The sequence below is a fragment of the Trachurus trachurus genome, assembly GCF_905171665.1.
Source record: "Trachurus trachurus genome assembly, chromosome: 13".
NCBI classification, from domain to species: Eukaryota; Metazoa; Chordata; class Actinopteri; order Carangiformes; family Carangidae; genus Trachurus; species Trachurus trachurus.
The window spans coordinates 35,122,552-35,144,379 of record NC_139892.1 but is presented as its reverse complement, the minus strand read 5'-3'; the positions used below and the strand labels follow the sequence as shown (position 1 = coordinate 35,144,379).

The following is a 21,828-nucleotide window of genomic DNA, read 5'->3' as shown; positions in this document are numbered from 1 at the left end:
CGTTATTTCCGTTACATACGAGGACCACAATTTCACACAATACAGCAATCACAGCTTAATATAAATGTATTTCATATAGTGCAATAATACACAAAAAGACGAGGGCCGCCATGGAAAGTCGGAGCTCTGAAGTGATACCTGAGTTTCCGACCTGTAATTTCCGAGTTCGACACCGTTCAGTTCGTTTTTTACAACTCAGAGCTCGTTTTTTTCCAACTTCCGAGTTGTTTTGGACGCAGCATAAATAATTCTATTGTTTATTTATGAACGTGAAACTCTGGAAACATGCTCTCTGATTGGCTGGATTTTCCATTCCGTACAAACATGGCGGCGCAAGATGGCGACACTCTCCAAGCAAGACCCTTGCTATATGTATATATGAAAGAAGATTATAAGGCGACGAAGAGCAAACATATTTTATTTTATAGCGATTATACACTTATACAGATATATTCATTGGTAGTATATTCAGATTTTAACAATATCCTAAACCTTGACGGACCTTTAATAACGTCTGTACCGGAGAACACAGTGACAGTGACTTCTCCTCTCAACACGTACTGTATGACGTTATGACACTTGAGCTGGAGCTGCACCCACCCCCACAGAGCCCCCCCCACCACCCCTTCACATCCGCCCACTCACATACCTGCCACGCGGTGAGACAGGAGGTGCACATGAGATGACCACAGGGCTCGATCTTCACGTCCTTGTCATTCTCTGCACAGATCTTACACAGCTGGAACGTGGAGCCCATCTCGCAGTACAGCTCATATTGCTCCTGAGGGGAGGGGGAGAGGGGGAGAGGGGGAGAAAGAAACGAGACAAGTGTGAGCTCTCAACTCCTGAACACAGAGACACATCACACATCACCAGCATCACCTGACGGAGCCTGGAAGGGTTTGATTTGGAGCAAAGTCAAAACGTGGGGGCGTGTTTTTAGTTTCACTCCTGTGCTGGAGCAGAATGAGTCTGCTCATTAACATCTGCCCAAACTCTGGGCAGATGTGCAACACAAACAAGGCTGAGATCTGGATCCATGATGCTTTATGATATTTCCCAGTTCACAGTTTGGATCTTGCTTATTGAACATGTGCAATGTGATGAGAGTATGAAATATTTCAGGACAGGTTTGTTTCCTGTTAAGCTCAACAACGGAGAAAGCGTGAACTGACAAAATAAATACAATTATTACATTTATTCTTAAAAAAAACAAAAAAAAAACTTTATTTAAATGTCAAAGTCATGTTCTGGTATTTGACTTGCGGACCATGAGGCTAACTGTCACACACTTAGAGGCTGGTGATGACTCAACGCTGAAGCCAAAACATCCTGTTTAAAATATAGTAAGTCAGGCAGGAAACATTCATTCTGCAAATATCTGTGCAATGGCACCGTTTTTGCATTTACTGGTACACTTCATTAGCTCTGGTTGTTTTTTTTTTTAAAACAAATGTGAGAACAGTGCTATTCCTTTGAATCTATTAATTATTCAGCCACTTTGTAAGTTTGGCTAACTTCTTGTGGGTCTAGTTATCATGTCTTTTACTTCTCCTTTTGGTTGTGTGCCCTGTCACATCTTTTTTTTTTTAACAGGGGTATTTCCTGGCATGTGTTTCTACACATTTAATCTTTACGATAAAATGCAACAAAAACCAACAAGAAAGTAAAAAAGACATAAACGAGTGTAGGTGAAGTGTGAGAAGCGCATTGCTCTGACCTGTGTGACTTTGATGTGGTCTTGAGGTGAGGGCTCACACAGTCCCGTCAGGTCGGGGTTCTGGGTCCGGCCGTCGGGGAATAAATAGCTGAGGAAGGCAGAGGCGCATGAGCTCACAGAGGTTCCCTTCAACTATCTACGGGTCTTTCCACACAGGCATTTTCCTTTTTAATTTAACATCATCATTAGTGAGTATGATGATTATGCATGTATACCTAACAGGCTGCGGTAATGAAAACATCTGTTCAGTCCATTCATTCAATCTGGCAGCGGCGTTTTCATATCACCGCCGATTTTGATGCATTTACAGTACATGACTAATTCACAAATGGATCAGATGCTGTAATTATCGTTTGACAAATGTTTTGGAGATGCAGGCGATGTACTGTATAGGCCTTTTCCCAGTTTAAATAAGCACTTAATCACAGGTTGGAGCGGGCCAAACGATTTCATTAAACAAAGGAATCAACGCTGGCATAAAGAGATAAGTTTCACGCCAGCCGGCTAAACCGCCGGCTGAGCTGCACTCGGAAACCAACAGTTCTATTCTGGTTATGATAACACTGGAATGAAGGGAGCGAGCAATATGATATGGCTGGATTGGTTTAAAGCTGAAAGGCAGATTCAGTGGTGGGATGCTAACCAGAGCCGCCTTGCATGCAGTGAGGGGAGTGAAGAGGAGAAATGATAGAAGAAAAAAAAAAAGAATCCTACACATGACATATAACATAACAAGATGCCAGTGGACTCACAATCCTTCCCTGAAGCCGTCTATGAGGGCCTGGAAGAGGGGTTTATTGTGGGGGATGGTCTGGAGTATGTTTCCATCGGCTGTCACGTAACCGATTGCCCACTGACCCAGCCGCGTGCAGCTCAGACGGAAGATGTAACTGTAGAGAGAGAGAGAGAGACATGAAGACGTAAGACACACTCTAGTTGAAGAAGTGATCACACATTAGGGTTGCAAATGGCTCCTGCAAACTGTGCAAAAATGAAGAAACACATTCTTCAAGGATGCATATCATTTTTCATGAAAATAAATCGAGTCCAAATGAAAATATCTGGGACGAACTCCGCATAGAAATAGCTCCCTAATGTCTGATGAATGAAACTGCTGAAGATCTTTCATCCAAAGATAAGAAAACTCACAGTGAGATAAAATACATTCAATACACAAAACACAGTGGTAAATCATTGTACATTACTGTATGTACAATAGGAAAGCAGCTATAGTTACGTCATCATGGTTATTATCAGTGAACCTGGCGGAGGAAGACTTGGCGTAAGAGCACAAAAAAAAAAAAAAGATAAAAGATCTTTATTTGAAGCCTGGACTTTTAAGTGGGTGACAGAATCACGTCATCATCCGCACACATCAAATACTCATCAGTAAATAGATAAGATCTTCCAAATGAACCAGACTAGAGTGGAAAAGTGAGCCAGTCGCCACAGAGGCCAACATTTCCTGGCTGCTGGCTCAGATGTAAGAACTTGACAAATTTGTTTCAGGAAATGACCAAATTAAAAATCAGCTCCTGGGGGGGGGTATTGAATATCCGTACAGACATTCAATGCAGGACGGGGACCTCGGTAAGTTGTTTAGGTAGGCCAGAAAAAACAAGAGCAGCACCGTTGATCGATCGTACATGACACAAACGCATCTATCAGGATTTCCCGGCGGGACGGGACTGAGTTTGGCGGAACTGCACGAGTAGAGGAGAGGAGTCTTGGTGATGGCCTTGATGTTTAGTTTTGAAGTGGGATCGAGCGCTGCGCCCATAATATAAACAGATCGTTCCTGTCAGTAAAAAGCTGTAATTTATAAATTTAAAAAAAAACGCTGCACTTGAATGGGGCCAATAAACTGCTGGGATGTCAACGTGGCCCTTCGCAGGCCGGGCCTGAACAGTGACATCAGCTTTCAGTGTACAATCAGACCATTGATGCTAGTAGGTACCAGTGCCACGCTGCCCTGGGTCCTTTTGCACACAAGCCCTCACAGACACACACACACGCACACACACACAGCAGAATAAAAGGAATGTAAAACCAAGACTGAACTTGTGCCCTGTTGATGCAAAACCAAAACGTTGATGATTTGCATTTATGTGTGTTTGCATGCGTTGTGAAAGCGCTGGCCGCTTATGTAACAATACTACACACATACGCATTCAAATGCTCGGTCAGAGTCTCCTAAAATAGGTCGTGAGAACTACAATGAACTAGTAACCCACAACTGTACCAAACTGTATTGTGTCTCGTTAAGATTCAAACATTTTAAATGAAAGTGCGTTGCGCTCACTCTGCCACAAACAGGCCAAAATAAAATCTCAATGTGACCCGACTGCGTGGACAACCCCAGTTTAGATAGAAACTGTGTTCAAGAGGTTATGACTGCGCTGCAGACGCACTAGGAAGCACCGATTGAGACCACTTGCGGTTGAATTGTAGGTTGTGTGTACATGTGTACGCACGCCCACACACATCTTTCTTTAAGTCTCACCTGCCGGGCTTGTGAATGAACTTCTGCAGTCGTGCTTTGACCTCGTCGTAGGTGAGGAAGGCCATGTACCCTGGGTGAGTAACTGCCAAGCTGTTCCAGTTCCGCAGCAGGGACGACCAAGGCTACACACACACACAAAGACACACACACACACATGAAAGAGAGAAGAGAGTGACTCGTCAGATGTGAGTGATTCGACACAGCAATAATACTACCAGCAGAGTGATGGAGGGAGGGATGCGTCACACCGTCACCGCTGAAGTTAAAACAACTGTTTGCTGGAGTGAGATTTACAACGGCCGTTTCAATCCGGACCGAGCAAAGTAAAACGCTCCTTACAGCTTAATTAGCAGCACTTAAAAAAACAGCATGCGACTCATTTGGGGCCATCTGGAGCCGCAGAATGAGGAAGGTGGAATCCACACAAGCAGAATCCGTCTCACGCTCTCTGTAGAGCAGGTAAGACACAACACAACAGGTGTTTTTTTTCCATTTAGACCCAAAACAAGTTCAGCAGCAGCAGAGCATAAAGAGAAAAACACAAACACAATAATAAAATCATATGTAAGGGTGTCCTATAGTGGGCGGGTGGAGTGCAGTAGTGTGTAGGAGGTTCCGCAATCACCCTCAACAGTGTGTCTGATGTGTGAAAGGAAGTGGATTTAATGCAACAGTGAAAATGAGCTGCAGAGGTCATGGCTATAGTTAAAGCTACACGACTAATTAACATGCAAAGCGCAGACTTAAAAAAAAAAGAAAGAAAAAATTGGGTAATGTCAAAGAGGGACTGACTGTCCAACCGCGCTGCAGCCTCATCTCTCAAATTAAACGTACACTGTTTACACACAGGAAGTGACAAGTTAAAAGCGTTTCCTCTGCTGGACGTACTGTATCAGTCTTCAGTGTAATGTGATTAGTAAACAAAAGTGAGCTCAGTAATGTAAGAGCCCATCAGTGGTCTTTTATTTTTTCACTAAGTCACATCTGTGCTGTTTGGACATCCATTCAAACCTAGGTCATCTTTACACTTAAGTGAGCACAGCGAGCAAACTTTGCCTTTAAATATTGGTTTATAATCACCGGCGCATCACTCGCTCAGGCAGAAACGCCACGTTTGAAGTGCTCTTAATGTAATAAAAACACTGCATAATCACCCCCCGCCCCCTCCAGTCTACTGCATATCAAGGACGGAGCTTAAAATGGCCACAGGCTCACTTCCTCTTCTGAGTTTGAGGACATTTAGAGGAGGACTTCACTTCTGCATGAGGGAGTGTCATAGGAAATGTCTGTAATCTGTTTAGTTTTCATTAAGGCTGTCGCTGCCCTGGCCTGCACACCAGTAGCCGGGGATAATGTCACTGAGGGAGCAAACAGCACACGCACTAATGCATAGGAAATATGATGCAGGAGGGATTTGGGTAATGTAAACTAGAAATACTGCCTCTGTCACTCGTTGAAGGTTACATCCCTGCCTGTCCAGAGTTATATAAATTATTAACCATTTATGTGAAATTATCATAATAATTGCTGTTGATATTGTGCTTACAAGGTTAAAAACCATGTTAAGTGAGGTTGCCATGGCCTTTTAACCCTTGACAGGCCAGATTTGAATGAAAATGTGCGCCTATTTGACAACATATCATATGCAGTACAGTACATAGGCAAGGTATATTTATTTACATAACGCTTTTAATACCAAGGCAACTCAATGTGATTTACATAACGACAAAACATTTAAAAAGAAAAGCATAAAACAGCATAAAATCAAACAATTTTTAAAAGATTAAAAATAAATTGTAGACATTAAACATGGAGTTAAAAGCAAGAGCAAAGAAGAATAAAAAAGTAGAAGAAAGGAAAATAGATAGAGTTTAAAGTTCTTAAAGAAGAGCTCAGCTATAAGCACGTGAAAAGAGAAATGTTTTCAACCTGGATTTAAAAGTGCTGACAGTTGGGGCTGATCTCAGTTCTGCTGGTAGTTTGCAGCATAACAGCTAAATGCTGCTTCACCATGTCTGGTCTGAACTCTGAGCTCGACTATCTGACCTGAGTCAGCAGATCTCAGAGCTCTACTGGGTTTATACTCTACTAACATGTCATTCATGTATTCTGGACCTAAACCATTCAGCAGAACTTTAATATCTATTCTGTAGCTGCCTGGACAAGCTGGAAACAACACGCCTCTGGCTCTGGCTGTCAGTGCACAGACGTAATTAAAATGCAGTGGTTTGGAGTATGAGATGCAATAAACTGCATTTCATTTGGTACCTTGTTAATTATAATGCTGATACAGGACGCCTGCACTAAGTGCTACTGTGCAGATAAGCTCCGAGGATGATGCCTGATAAACTTGCCCTCTGCTCTTCCCTTCCCCCTCTTTATCCACCCTCCCTCTCCGGCTGCTTCATCCCAAGTTGAAAAAGAAAAAAACGGTGAACGTGTGTTTTTCAGCCGTATATACACCGAGCTGCAGGAAACGACGCACGGCCAGCTGCATTTAGCGTGTAGTTCACCACGACCCCCTTATCTGTGACTGTGTGAGCAGAGAGGAGGAAGGCTTCAACTTCAGCCTCAGTGCGAATGTGTCAGCAGGCATCCTGCTAACAGGTTGATAGTGTTAGCCCAAAAAAGATGTGGCAGATTAGTTTAAGTTCATTATGTGCTGCTCAAATGAAATTTGCTTCCTTTACCGAGGCTAACGGACTGCAGAACAACTCTCTCTCTCTCGCCGTCTTCTCTGTCACTCTCTTCCTCTGCACATCTCTGCTCTCATTAACTCAAGGAAATGATGAGACTAAGGGAAAGGTGCAGGGTGTGCAGGAGTATTTGTGTGTGTGTGTGTGTGTGTGTGTGTGTGTGTGTGTGTGTGTGTGTGTGTGTGTGTGTGTGTGTGTGTGTGTGTGTGTGTGTGTGTGTGTGTGTGTGTGTGTGTGTGTGTGTGTGTGTGTGTGTGTGTGTGTGTGTGTGTTCAGTACCTGAAATAGCCTGGTGAAGATGTCAAACTCAAAGACAGAGATGTAGTCGTTGCAGGTGAGGTCTATGGTGGACTTGAGGGCCATGGCCTCCAGTCCGGAGCTGATGGGGTGAAACTCATGAAGGGACTGACGGAACACCTTCCAAGGCACGATGGTCCTGTAACACACACAAGACAACAGATGATCCCTGTGCACAAACTGAAATCAAACAAACAGCAGCACATCATACATAATGAATGGTGGTGTTCCCTTGTAGGTGCATGAAGGTGTTGGTGTTACTTAGCACCAACTGGTGTGATGATTGGTGTATGCATCTTGAGATGCACAGTGCTTCATCTAACTGCAGCTGTAAACCACATTTCCCGTTGAAGTTAAAATGTAGTTATTCATATGTGTGAAAGAGGAAATGCTTTTTTTGTGTGAAGAGACCGTTTGATCACTCCTAAAAACAGTTGAGGGTCAGTGGTCATGAAAGCTGACGTGATGAAAAGAAATAGATTGTGGGGTTATTTATTTCAGCCTTGCAAAACAAGATTTGCAAAAATACAAAACTTAACTTTCCCATGTGGTTGTCGTACTCTCTGGTCAGTTCCAGTCACACAGGTCTGATTTAATGTCGTTGAAATGTACTGTAAAATCTGGGGAGTTCGCACATTTACGGGTCACATCTATTTATTTAGAGTCCCCCTAAAGAGGCATTTTAAAATTTGTAAAAAATTTTGACTTTTTTTTGGGATTAAAATTGCTTACCCACAAAAAAGGTGTTTAAAAAAACTCTCAAAGAGGCTAAAAACACGTCTACTATTTCTCCCTCATTGAAAAATCCAGATTCTATGAATATTCATGAGTATGCAAATGCATGCATGCATGAATCCAACTTTTTCAGACTCTGGCTTTGAAACTACATTTTCAAATCTAAAATGCTCAGTTATGGTTGCATTAGCGACTTCGCTGCTGAAATGTTGTAGCAGAACCCAAACACTACATTGACATGTTAATCATTTCAAAAAGACACCTACATTTTCCAGAGAAAAACTGTCTATGACTACTGTAAAGGAAGAGCATGGCACTGAAACTTATTTCTCTTAGATGTGCAGTCACCACTAATTAAATGGTGAATTCAACAGTTTCTTGGGGAACATCCTGTAAGGCAGTGCTTCTCAACCTTTTGTACATCAAGGACCCCTAAATTGACACAAATTAGACCACGGACCTAGCCTGATGCATCAGCCGCTTACTTCATTACATTTCATATAGCGGTCTGAACACGAGCCATAGGGATTTGTTTGCTTCCGGGAGGCGGTTGCTTACATTTGCTTCAACTAATCGCTGCTGCTTGGTGGTCACGTGTGCTATACACCGGTTAAGCTCATAGGTTAATCTTGAGCGCTTGAGTTCAACGTCATCGCCTTCACTTACCCGTCTGTTCGCTGATTGGTCCGTCCGCTCTGGCGGACGGAGCAAACCGAAACGCATTGCTAGTGTCCTGACTACATGTTTGAGGCAAATGAAATTTGCCGGAACCAGTAGGCGGCGCTAGCCTGGCTACCACGGACCCCCATTGGACCAAATTTAGAAGTAAACACCAGAAATACACAAATATTTGTTCTGAGACTGAAGAACATTACTTTTTTATACTTTTAAATTAGGGCCAATGGCGTGAATTTTTGGAAATATTATAGAGAAATTTCTGGAAAAAAGTGGTCCAATTTCTCCAAAAACATTTAAACATTTCTAGGAAGAAGTGGTAAAAATTCTCAAAAAAAAAAGTAAAAAATAAAAATAAATAAAAATTTTCTTTAAAAAAGTGGTGTGAGAAAAAGCTCCCGCACACTGTCATCACTTGCAGAGGTTTTATTGAGCAACGTTTCAGTCCTGAGACCTTCGTCAGGTTCTCAGGACCGAAACGTTGCTCAATAAAACCTCTGCAAGTGATGACAGTGTGCGGGAGCTTTTTCTCACGTTACTCGACCACCAGGTCTTCTCCAACGCACCTGTCCGTCCGTGCCGGTGTGCACAAGTTTCAGCCTGGCTTTAAAAAAGTGGTAAAATTTCTCGTAAAAAATGTTCAAAATAAAAATAAAAAAGTAAACATTTTCTAGAAAAAAGTGGTAAAATTTCTAAAACAAAAAAGTTTAAAACAAATCTAGAAAAAGTGGTAAAATTAAAAAAAAAAAACTTCTAGAAAAAAGTGTAAAAATTTCTCGTAAAAAAAAAAGTAAAAAAAAAAAAAAAAAACTTCCAGAAAAAAGTGGTACATTTTCAAGAAATAAATTGTGGACCCCCTTCGTTGAGAACCACTGCTGTAAGGGACCCCACAGGGCCCCAGGATGGCAGCGTGGAAACCGCCAGAGGAAAAATATCATATTCGGTCGTGGAAAGCGACATCATGTAACCGATGACTCACTTGTCCCCGAAGGCGCGCCTCCAGAACTCGGCGGCATCGGCCTTTGTGATGCGGAAGTTGTCGCCCTGGAACAGCCCGTTGGGGAAGATGGCCTTCAGCTCGGCCAGCATGTGGCTGAAGATCAACGACAGCTTGGTGAGGTTCCGCCTGTGGGAGTCAAGAGCAGATCGTGTCAGATAACGGGGTCTTCGGCACCGTCGACGTCAACGCATCACATCAGTCCTATAAACCTGATCATTAAGAATCAAATGTGTGTGTTTTCTACTTTATTTTCAAAGACACTTTCACAAAAAACAAATGGACGGGGAAAAGTTTCAATGTGAGTTCTGCTAAAACGTCACGTGTCCATTTGTCAATATTCAAATGCACATCAAACATGCAACTTTCACAGGCGACTATAAATAGCTTCCTATTTCGCAAACTTGTTGGTTTTGACATCTGTGGCGATGCAAAAGAAATGCAGTGAGGCGATGTGAGACACTGGCAATGACAGGACAAAAAAAAGGAAGTGCTGAAAATTTCCCAGACGCAAAAAATTGTTATTACATGTCTAGTGCTTTTGCAAATCATTTTACTTTTACATTTGCTTTTCTAAACACAAACATTTAACCTTTATGGAGCAGAGGCAACATTAAGATCTCACTAGCTAACCTAGTAACAGGGGTCAGTCATGAAAATAAGCGATGCAGAAGAAACATACGCAGACAAATAGAAAAGATGACTCCAGTGAAACATCTCCTTGTACACGTTTGCTGATTATATCCATCCTCTCTCATTTGTTTCTTCATTTTTTCTATTGTAAATTCATCTTGACACCTGTGCCATCCAACACTGACACTTCTCTGACATACTCATGTTCCACTGGTGGCTTGGGAAGATGATCTGCATTCACTGTTTGTTTTACCTCTGTCCCTATGATCTACATGACAGGCTGTGGTCTGAATGGTTTGACTAAGGGTTAACTGTTGGCAGTCACATACTTTATCCAATAAAAAACAAAAACCCAGATTAAACCGTTATCACTGGTTTACTTCTGTCGTAGACAACTATTGCATTTTCAACAACGAGCGATTTAGTTTCACACTTGTTAACACTGGTGACAGTCAGAAAACTATGTTTATACAAAGTCACGCTTCATCTGTTTTCACTTATTTTTTCCAACTGGAGTCAAACTCGATGACTTTAAAGCCTTAAAATGAGTTTGGACAGGGAGCGAGGAGGCAACGTGAATGTTTAGAAAAGTAAGTGAAGTCGACTGTACGCTTCCATAAGAACAACAAGTTACGGTGTGTGAAATATGCAGCGAGACAGACTGTAGTTAACGGAGGAGGGGGGGGGGGTCGACTCGAGGGTGGAAGTTAAGACGTGTAGCTCGTAGCCGGGGTTTCTGCTCGGTGTTTTCCTCTACTGAGAATTGTCCTTAGCTGCCTCCGCGATACAGAAATAGCCATACAGTAGGTCCGTGGAGACGACATAGTGTTCAAGGACACACACATACACAATCACACAGCGACTGACATGTGGAGGCCAGTGGGTTTTAGTGTACAGCTTCGGTCCCAGTTGCAGAAGGGGTTGGAGTGCGACAGCAGAGGAAAGGGCTAGGGGCAAAGACACAGCAGGGGAAATAAGTATGAACGCGTCAATAATAGACTTGCATTGTGAGCAGCATAGAGGCCATGGCACTTTAAGTCCCCCTCCCGCGATCGTTTTTGGTTATTTTAAAACATTCTCTGTGGTCTTTAAACTGTGATTATGAAGTTTTTAGCCAAAATCACAAAACCTGTGCCATTTCCCAGGGCTCTTCTTCTGCACAGCACCAGCAGCTCATTAGCAATGCACCTCTGGAGGGTGGGCGGAGACTACGCTGCTCTGCACCCGCCCAGCCACCCCCTCGCTGACAGCTGGACATTGTACAATTACAGATTCAGCGCGTTTAGCGTAAAACTCCACACTGGGATTCGATCCCAGACTGGAGCATAGTCCTTGCTCACTGTGCAAGCTGCTCTACCAGGTGAGCTATACCTGTTATACCTTGACAGCTACACCGAGCTGCCAAGCCTTTCACCTCTGAGCCAGATGCAGAGCGGGGCGGGAGCTTGTAGCACTAGTGCCCTCCCCTGGAGCTCTGACACGTCAACCCCAGTCTCCCTGAAAACTGCCAGTTTGCGTCTGCCATTGGTTCACAGCAATTTGAAGCCAGAAAAACTGAGAGATGCAATTTTGCACTTCCTTTTCTGCTGCTATGTCCTCTAACATCAAAAAAATGTCACAGGAACATGTGAAAAGCATGAAAAACACAATTTTCATGGGAGGGGGTCTTTAAATGCATTACTCATTGTACTCAACTGTATCTGCTGATTCCAGGTCTGTCTAAAGCTCTCTGTCAGTGATCCTTGGCTCTTGGACAACTCTTCTTAGTTTTCTTTTGACTCTGTCAGAAACATTGTGAGCACCTGGCTGTTCGTGGCCAGTTTATACGTAGTAAAATGTTGTTCTTTTTAGTTCCACTAAAGGTGCATTCAGACACATCTGTAACCAACGTCATCAGTTTGTTCTGCAACATCAGTTTCTGAAGGTCTTGAGAAGCTCTTTGCTTTCACCCATCATGAGACGCCTCTTTGTGTGACACCTTGGTGATGAGAAACTGTCAATTTGAACTAAAGCAGCGGATATTACTTTGCACTGATAGGGCACAGGATGACTTTCTAAATACTGACAGACTCCAGCTGCCTTCTTGGCTTCCAAACCTTCTTGCACCTCCTCCTTTTCTTCATGTGTTCAATACTTATTCCCCGTGTAATTCCACGTTATTTACACATTTACTTCATTTATGGACATAAATGTTTGGATTTCTTTGAACATGTGCATTACTTGGGTTGTTGCCGACATCTGGGGAAAATTTCATGTCAATAGAGAATGTGAAGCTGACGTCACGCCGCTTTGCGTTGTGGGACGTCACGTCGGCGCCATCTTTGGAGGAACGCAAACGTAAACAGAGAGTGGGGAAAACGGAGGAAAACGAGCAAGAAGAAAAAGAGAAAGAAAAAGAGACGAGGAAGACGGACAAAAAGAAAAAAAGAAATGGAGAAGGGGAAGGAAAACGAAGGAGGAACGTATCGTGATAAACTCAAATTTAACGAGAAACAACGGTACACACAGAAAAACTACAACTTATTAACGGTGTCGATCTCTACGTTTTGCCGTTAAGGGACTGGATTCAAGACTTTGGGGGACTTTTTTTTTGGGAGACAAGCAAGTGTTTACATCCGCGATCCTCCAAAGATGGCGCCCAACGTCCCACAATGCAAAGCGGCGTGACGTAACTTCACATTCTCTATAGCTCTATTAGAAAAATGTTGACGCTGTTCCACATTATTTTCCCTGCTGTATATAAATAAAGAAGGAAGACGAGTAGAAGAGTATAATAATTGTGGAAGACAAAAGTGAGCGGGGATGATACAAATTTAAAAAAGAAAAAAGAAAAAAAAGGAGACTAGGAAATGAGAGAACCAGGCTGCACAATGTCTCCATACCCCCCGTTTGCCCCATCGCAGCAGCATTAGAGACGTTGTGCTGAGAAAGCCATGATTTACGAGGCAGCACAGAGGCGAGACTGTGCCTGGCTGCCGGGCAGGGGGAATTGACATGCACGAGAGAGGCAGCGCTGAAAGAGTGGCTCTGCTGCAGCTGCCCCGCACTACACTACACTTACTACACTACACTACACTACAAACCCTATGAGTGGAGAGGGAGAGAGAGAGAGAGGGAGTGGAAAGAGTGAATGAGGAAGGACAGTGACCGAAGATAGATGAATAAGATTACTAGTGTACATTGAGAACCTGCCAGAACAGAGCGGGTGCGACGGTGGCTCGCCTCGGAGGAACCGTGTGAGAATCTGAGAGAGAGCGAGAGTGAGAAAGAAAAAAAAATGATGCAATGATGGCAAACGGCGATAAAGGGTTATATTTGTACCCTCTCAGCAGTAAATGATCCTCTAACAGTGAGCACCCTTCTAGCTATAGGCTGTCTAATCTTTCGCTGCACTGCCCACTTTAAATCCACAGCAAAGCAAAGGAAGGAAGCTGGGAGGCAGATGCAGCGGCCGGCCACTGACTGTACGTCTTTGATGTCGGGGGCTCTCCTCATCACTGATGCAATGTGGAAAATGAGACCTTCTTCGACTAACTCCGGGCATTTCCCTCAAGAGCTCATGCAGTCGTAATTGTGTACGCTTTGCAGTGAAGAAGGAGAAGATGATGTGTGTGTGTATGTGTGTGTTTTCTCTTCAGCAGCTCTGGTCTCTCCTGCTTCCTGGCCCTACTGGCCTACAACTGAGCCTTAAAGCCGCAGCCTCATCCATTCTTCTGTCAACCTCTCTCTGCTCTGTGCTTTTATCTGAGCTACGTAGTTTAACAACCTCCCCCTAACTCCCCCCCATCCCCCCATCCTCCTGCTGCACTTTCATCTACTACCTAATCACACCAGGAGCAGCGCCGTCTCTCCAAGGGTCATGTGTTGAATCTCATCTCATCTCACTCAAAGCCTTCCTCTCCACATCTAGTAGTAGTCGGCTCGCCGTCTTACACACACACACACACACTCGTCGACTCTCCTCGTCTCAGGACTTGAAACATTCATGGGGGCTACTTAAGACTTTAAGCTTATTAAGCCCCTCTCTTCAAACCCACCATTTCATTTCATTTCTAATTCACCAGCGAATGCTAATGATATGTTTGAAGAAGCTCACTTGGGGGACACGGTTTCTATGTGCACAATATGCGCTGGAATAATGTGATCTGAGGAGTGGATTTTAACAAGTAGGCCTGCTGCTGATGATGGGCAACTGGCTCAGGTCGCTCCGATTGTGATGAATCAAAAATAACCTTTAATCTGGAAATTATTGAGATTTATTACATTTTGACTGAGTGATTCTGTTATAATCGGTGCAGCCTTTCTACATCTTCATATTATAACACTGGTCATGTGATGCTACTCAGCCAATCACGGCTCATAGCAGGTTAGAGCACTTTTATTTGTTGTTGAGTATGACAAGATTAGGGATTTCAGGGCCGATACTGATCATTAGTAATCAAGGAAACTGATAACCGATATTTAGAACCAATATTGTTTTACACTAAAAACAAAAATTTGATGTCAAAATTTAGAATAACACACCTGGAATTGGACAGATTTCAGTATACTGTTTGTTTTTTGTACACTGGGATAAAAGCTGTTGGTTCAGTGGGCGAGACATTGTTACACAGCCAAGAGTGGTGACTTCAGGTAGAGAGACGGCGGAGGAGTGCGTTTTAAAATACATTTATTTTATCAGTTATAGGTAAAAATAAATGGCTGATACAAATTATCGTAAAAATGTAGAATATCGGTGATACGGATAACCGGTCTATCCCTAGACAAGATCAAGAATGTTTGTAGATGACTCGACTAAAAAAGCAGTTTCAGCAGCACTTGCACAGGAGTGATTCTGTCAGGTTTCGATGACGTTTGGATTCATGTAAAAGGTCGATCGCTGTGGGCAACGGCCTCATCGTTTAATCCTATTAGTGTGGGAAATGAACAGTTCAGATTGTGGTTGATGTATTGATTTGGTGTCGCTGCATGGGTTCGAGTGCACGCAGTGTGATGTGGCCACATCAAAAGACCACCTATTCTGCCCACATTTCTCTGCTGCCACAGTCTAATGAGCTCAACCTATTTTACTATTTCAAGTGGATCAACCCTGATTTCACTGGAAGATCTGCAAGCAGTGCATTCATCCACTCTCAACCCCTCCAAGCCCCGCTCTGACACACGCATAGACACAAGCAGGTTGACAACGGACTTGTTGGTCGGCTAAAAACAACACATCGATCATACCCGTCTATTTGTACATGAAGCGGAGAGCTGGCAGCTTTGAAGTCCAGTGTGATCTACGGTATCTACGTAGTCAGGGCTGACCACTGATCGGATCACTGAAGACGTTGTGTGTTAATGCCAGGTCTGAAAAGTCAGCAACAGCCCTTTTGTTTGCAGTACATCAGACAAGACGTTCTCCAAGAGTTTCAACAACAACTAGCTATGTCAGGGTCTTCACTCCATGCTGCATGAATCCAAGAGACTTCGTTCATCACACCACGTCCATAACTAGCTACTAACCAAGCGTTTCTTTCACATATGACATTGTAAGCCAGTGGTTCTCAAACTTTTTTTAAATCAAGAACCACCTAAATTGACACAGATTAGACCACGGACCCCCCTTGGACAAAATTTTACACACCAGAAATACACAAATATTTGTTCTGCTGAATAAAGTTACTTTTTTAGTCAATGAACGTTCAAATTAGGGCCAATGGCGCAAATTTTTGGAAAAAAAGTGGAACAATTTCTCAAAAAACATTTAAACATTCCTGAAAAAATGTGGTAAGATTTCTAAAAAAATAAAATAAAATAAAAAGTTACAAATTTTCAAGAAAAAGTTGGGGACCCCCTCAAGGACCCCTGGGGGTCCCCGGACCCCACTTTGAGAACCATTGCATTTTGTGAGGTCACAGTGACTTTGACCTTTGAGCACCAAACTCTAATCAGCTCATCCTTGAGTCCAAGTGAATGTTTGTCCTGTTGTTTTTATACTCTCACTCTTTGTAAACTCTTGCTGAGTCAAGCGAGCGAAATCAAACGATAGGATGGAGGTCTGTTGAGTCACGTGACCTGGATGTCGTTCATGTCGTAACATTAGCTTCTGACTTCTCACATCTTGTGACAATTACCCTGCTATACAAAATATGTTAGTATGTAAGTAAACATTGGGTTGGCAGGCAGCGGTTTACCCAAACCAAAAGCCAATGGAAAAATTCAATGGAATGAAGAAGTGAACATTTAAACAGTCGTTCCAGCTTATCATCCTGATTGGGATTTGTGCAGGTGGGAGTCATTTGATCAAATGTCATTGACAGTTCTGGCAAGACAAAACTTATCTAATAATGATATCTATTGATATTTCTAAACATGAATGTCAGAATGTGACAAATTGAGTCCTGCCCTTTAAAAAATCTTGGGAGAGGATGAAAAGAGAAAACCCTTAATCTCTCAAATGTTCTACTGTAACTGTTTTAAATGTCATGAATAATTTTATAATTTTTTTTTTTTTAATACATGTTGGAGACGTCGCTCTTTTAAAAAGACACAGTCGAGGTTGTGTATCTGTAAAAGTACAGGAAGGTTTCCATAAGGAGGCAAACACACAAAATGCTCAGTCAAAAAAAAAGAAAAAAGAAATCCCAAACATGTGACTGTGCACTTGTTGAGTTGTTGAAACAATGTCTGGGGGTCACAAGCCACAGCTCAAGATTTGTTTTGGGATCGGCAGCAAAAAAAACTAAAAAAGTGTAGGTCTTGGCTCACGTACAGTGTGAGTCCATCCACGTGAACTCGGTGTGTGCGCTCTGACAGCAAACATCCATACTGTGTGAATGTGAGGGACAGAGACTGGATGTGAAAGTCAACACTGGCCTGACTGGCATCAGGCTCACGGGGTGGCACAGCTGTCCCTGGCACCAGCTCTGCCCTGTGACTGAGACCTCATTGAGGTTTTTTTTTTCTTTTCTTTTTTGTTTCTATGACAGAGAAAAACATTATCAAGGACATACTTTATACAAATGTGAAACTAAGTAAGATACAGGTTCAAATCTAATCTCGTACATAGCAGAACAAGCTGATAAGTGTTTTTTTTTAGCATCTCTCCATCTCACTCTGTCTGTCCTTGTCCCTCTCTCTCTCTACAATACCAGCTCTGTAGTGGGTGGGCAGTGTGTGTGTGTGTGTGTGTGTACACTGAGCAGCAGCCAGGGCCCTAATAGCCGACCCGCTACAACTGTTACTGCTGTTTAAGCTGCTATGCCGACCCTGACAAGTGGGCTTCAGACGTAGCAGGAATGGGATTCTGCAGTGTTTCCTCTCTCCATCTCTCATCTACCACTCTTAACCAGGACCGGAGCAAAAAAAAAAAAAAAAAAAACGTAAATTAAGCCGCCCTTTTTTCTGAACACTAGGTTTTTGTCCACCATCCCCCCTCATGCTATAGCCTGACCTCTGACCCTGCAGCTGGCTGCTCCCTTCCTATTTCCTGCTGGCTGTGATAAAGTAGCGCGGCTCAGCTCGGCCCGGGCCAGCGCCGCGGCAAAGCCGAGCCAGGGTCGACCCTGTAGATACAGAGTCTGTCTGGATTGGAAGAGTCACAAGTAGCTGTAATAGCATCACGCAGCTGTATTATCTTTTCTGCTCAAGGCTGGATGGAAAAAATTTAGATCAGGCACGAACTGAGTCCTGTAAAAAAAAAAGAAAAAAAAAAAAAGCTACTAAAACTTGTTCCCGACAAATTATAAGATGAATCAGATAAAACTAGATTAGGAGCTTGAGGAGAAAATACACATTTTGCTTCCATGACCCTTTTGAACTCCTGTTGATTCCATTTGTATGCAATTGGAGGACTTTTTTTTAGGAAGTTCCCGATGCAATAAATTACACAATACGTTTGCAAAACTCTGTGCAAACTTTATTCTGTGAGATATGGAACCAGTTTTCATTATATCATGATATCATTTCTTCATCATCGTTTTGTCAGTGAATCAGCTTTAAATATTATAAATAAATACACCACTGTGACACTTCCAGCATCACTTTTTAATGTGCCGTTTCCGTTACATGCACACACACAGACACTATGCTGCACTGCACTTAAGCAGCGATAAAAACACATTTCCACCACTTCCTTATATAAACTTATAAACTAAATATAAAATCAAACTGCCACGCACCTGTGTGAAATCGAGACAACTTCTCTGAATGTGTATTTAAATGTTTATTTCTATCACTTTCAAAGCTCTTATCACTCCTGACAATTAGACAGGCTTAAACTTAGATTATTGTAACTGAGAAATAAAAGATAGTCAAAAAAAACAAAAAAAAAAACAGCTCCGTGTCAGCGTAATCCTCTCAACGCGGCTCAATAGCCATATCTCAGTGCATATCAAAGCTCATTTATCTGTGTGGATAAAGAACCAGTGCGTGGTGTACCCTGAGGGCCACAGAAGCTAGCGGGTTGCATCATGCTAATCACCATAATCTAATAAAGTGAGGACTTACATGAGTCGGCTGCTCAGCGCTCAGTAATATAAATAACCATGACGCTCTGCTATTTGTGTATCTATTCTGTACACATACATGCAGGTACTATCTGTACAGAGCCTAAAGCTACAAGGGTGAGCAAATGTAATTTAAGCATTAAAAAAAAAAACCTGGGTTCTTAGGTGTGAACTGTGTTTTCCATTTACAGCCCTTTAGCTGCTAGGCTAGCCACTAAGGCAGTGGTTCCCAACCTTTTTTGGCTCGTGACCCCATTTTGACATCACACATTTTTGGCGATCCCACAGTCAACCCCGCGCCGGCTCAGATATTTTTATATGCTGCATTTTATTTGAACTCAATTCATATTCGATGAAGTGAAAGTATAGAATACAGTTGTTTAAGATGGTGTGTGGTGTTTTTAATCATAATTTAAAAAAGAATAATAATTAGTTAAATACATTTTTTTTATCAGTCTTTTTTCAATTACTAGACCTTTCAGGCGACCCCATTTGAATTCCAGGTGAGTCCACGTGGGGTCCCGACCCCAAGGTTGAAAAACACGGCAATAAATGTGGACCCCAGGAAAACTTTTTTACATCAAGGACACAAATTAGACCACGGACCCCCATTGTACAAAATTTTGAAGCAAAATACACAAATATTTGTTCTGATACTGAAAATCGTTACTTTTGTAGTCAATGTACATTCAAATTAGGGCCAATGGCATGAATTTATAGAAACATTGTAGAGAAATTTCTGGAGAAAGTGGTACAATTTGTGGTAAAAGTGGTAAGAAATTATATATATATAAAAAAGTTCTAGAAAGAAGTGGTAAGATTTCAAGAAAAAGTTGGGGACCCCCTTGAACCCTCTCAAGGACCCCTGGGGGTCCCCGGACCCCACTTTGAGAACCACTGCTTTAGAGCGCAGTGCAGCTACTGGGGATCCTCACAAATAAACATATCAACATGTGAATGAGCAGTGATACATCAACACATTACAACTGTCTACTTTTCTAATTCATCTGCTGGTGAGAGAACAACACATCAACCAAACTCTAGAGACCGGCGGTGAAACCCATGAGGCGGACCACTCGCAGCCTGTTTCCAACCAGGCCATCAATAATGCAGGAGTTCAGGGGTGCATATTTCCCATTACTGTACTATGAACTGCACACATATGAAGCCGCCCACGTTCAAATATAGCAACAAGTTTAATCTTTCATATCAAACAGCCGGTGAGCGTATTTCTCTGGTTTTTAAAACACGCGGCAGTGAGAGGAGCTAAAGTTAGCGCAGCAGCTGCTGATCAGGAGTGAGCCGTATTCAAAACATCTCCTGTAATCAATTCCATCATTGCTCACCCTTGTAATGCACTGCTGCGTTTCCTGATGGCCTAGATCCAATACTACAAACACAAAGCTTTCCTCACAGTGTCACGGCCCCGCAGTGATAAGATGGATTTCTCAGATAGTCAAAGTCCGAGGCCCATGCTGCTCTCAGAGACGCGGCCTTTGTTTCACGTGGATGCCAGGTTCATTTACAGAAAATAGGAAGTCAGGTTTTAGGAGGGGGGCTGTGTTGGTGAACCAAAATAGGAATGGGTGCAAGTGACATTTGCAAATATCAGAGGTAGTGTACCGTACCGTACAGCCGCATGTTTTTCTCTGTCCAAAAAGCCTGGACTGCTTCAATCACTGCCAACACACATGGCCTTTGTTGTAAACAGCCACAGAATGCATCTGCTGCTGTCATCTTGTAACGCCGGTTTCATAAACATTAACAAAATGAAGACATGAACTTTAAAACCGCTCATTATGTCCAAAACACAAATGTACAGACAAGCAGAGTGGTGACAAAAGAAGGAGCTGTACAGCCAGTAATAATGTAAAATCTTCCATTAGGGCCAAACACCTGTCTGCACCTCATGCAAAGCCTGCACGCTTCACCTGCACTATGCTTCAGATAAAGGTGCAAAAACAGCTCAGGCCTTCTCCAAACAAGGAATTTAAATGAAAGTTGTGAAATGTAAATAAACTAAAACATGAAGAAAAGTTTCATTTCTACAAAGCATAAAACAAAAGAGGAGGAAAAAGCAGCTCATCGGGTGGGTTTGAGCACTCGAATCTCTTTCAATTTCACAAGCATGGACCATTTCACACAGCAGCAGCCACTAAAACATTTATGAAACGGCTGAATGTTGCCACGGGGAGTCGAGAAAAATAGATCCACAACATCGTGGAGTCAGAGGCTCTTGGTGGCACCTGCAAACTGAGGCCTGAACGGTAGCTCAGCTGCAGGGAAGGCTGAATGAGTCAAGGCTTGAGGAAGTTGTTCCTACCAACCATTGTAATAATATCACTGAAGCACGTCTGGAATGCATTTCTCTATTGTGCAAAGGGCCGAGGCGATATATACGCTGTCGGTAAAGGAAGGTCGGGACGATGGAGGCAGTAAAAGAGCAGGAGGTGTAGCGCTCAGAGACTGAATATACAGTATGTGTGTCAGGCTGCGACTAAAATGTTATTTATTATCAGTTTGTCTGCCTGCCGTCTCATCTAATCATTAATCAGTTTATCATTTGGTCTCAAAATGTCAGAAAAGCCTAAAAAAACAGTAAAAGATAATGAGTTTATATTATATGACACAGAAAACATTCACTATCCAGAACTGAGAGGTTATAGCTTCACTGTTGGTCCCATAGCTGCAACAATTAATCGACTAATCGCACAATAATCAATTATTAAATTAATCGCCAACTTTTTTGATAATGGAATAATCGCTTTGAGTCGTTTTTTGAGAAAAAAAAGTCAAAATTCTCTGATTTCAGCCTCTTAAATGTGTTTATATCTGGTTTCTTTGTTCCTTTATGACAATAAACTGAGTCTCTCTTTGGTTTGTGGACAAAACAAGATATGAGGACGTCATCTTGTGGTCTGGGAAACACTGATTGACATTTTTCAATATTTTTTTTACATTTTATTGACCAAACAACTAATCAATTAATAGTTTAAATAAACAACAGATTAATCTATAATGAAAATAACCGTTACTTGCAGCTCTAGATGAACTAAAAACATATATTTCAAATAAATATCACA

General features: G+C 42.4%; 1 protein-coding gene across 1 annotated transcript in view; it reads right to left on the bottom strand.

Annotated features, from left to right (window-relative positions):
- The window catches only part of cbl (Cbl proto-oncogene, E3 ubiquitin protein ligase), a 51,159-nt gene that overhangs the window by 15,417 nt on the left and 13,914 nt on the right, over positions 1-21,828 (bottom strand). The window contains exons 3-8 of the mRNA XM_083985561.1: positions 9,606-9,752; positions 7,199-7,355; positions 4,224-4,345; positions 2,473-2,610; positions 1,721-1,808; positions 650-781 (exon numbers count right to left, since the gene is read on the bottom strand). Coding sequence (XP_083841687.1) covers positions 650-781; positions 1,721-1,808; positions 2,473-2,610; positions 4,224-4,345; positions 7,199-7,355; positions 9,606-9,752 — 784 coding nt within the window. The remainder of the gene's footprint in view (positions 1-649; positions 782-1,720; positions 1,809-2,472; positions 2,611-4,223; positions 4,346-7,198; positions 7,356-9,605; positions 9,753-21,828) is intronic.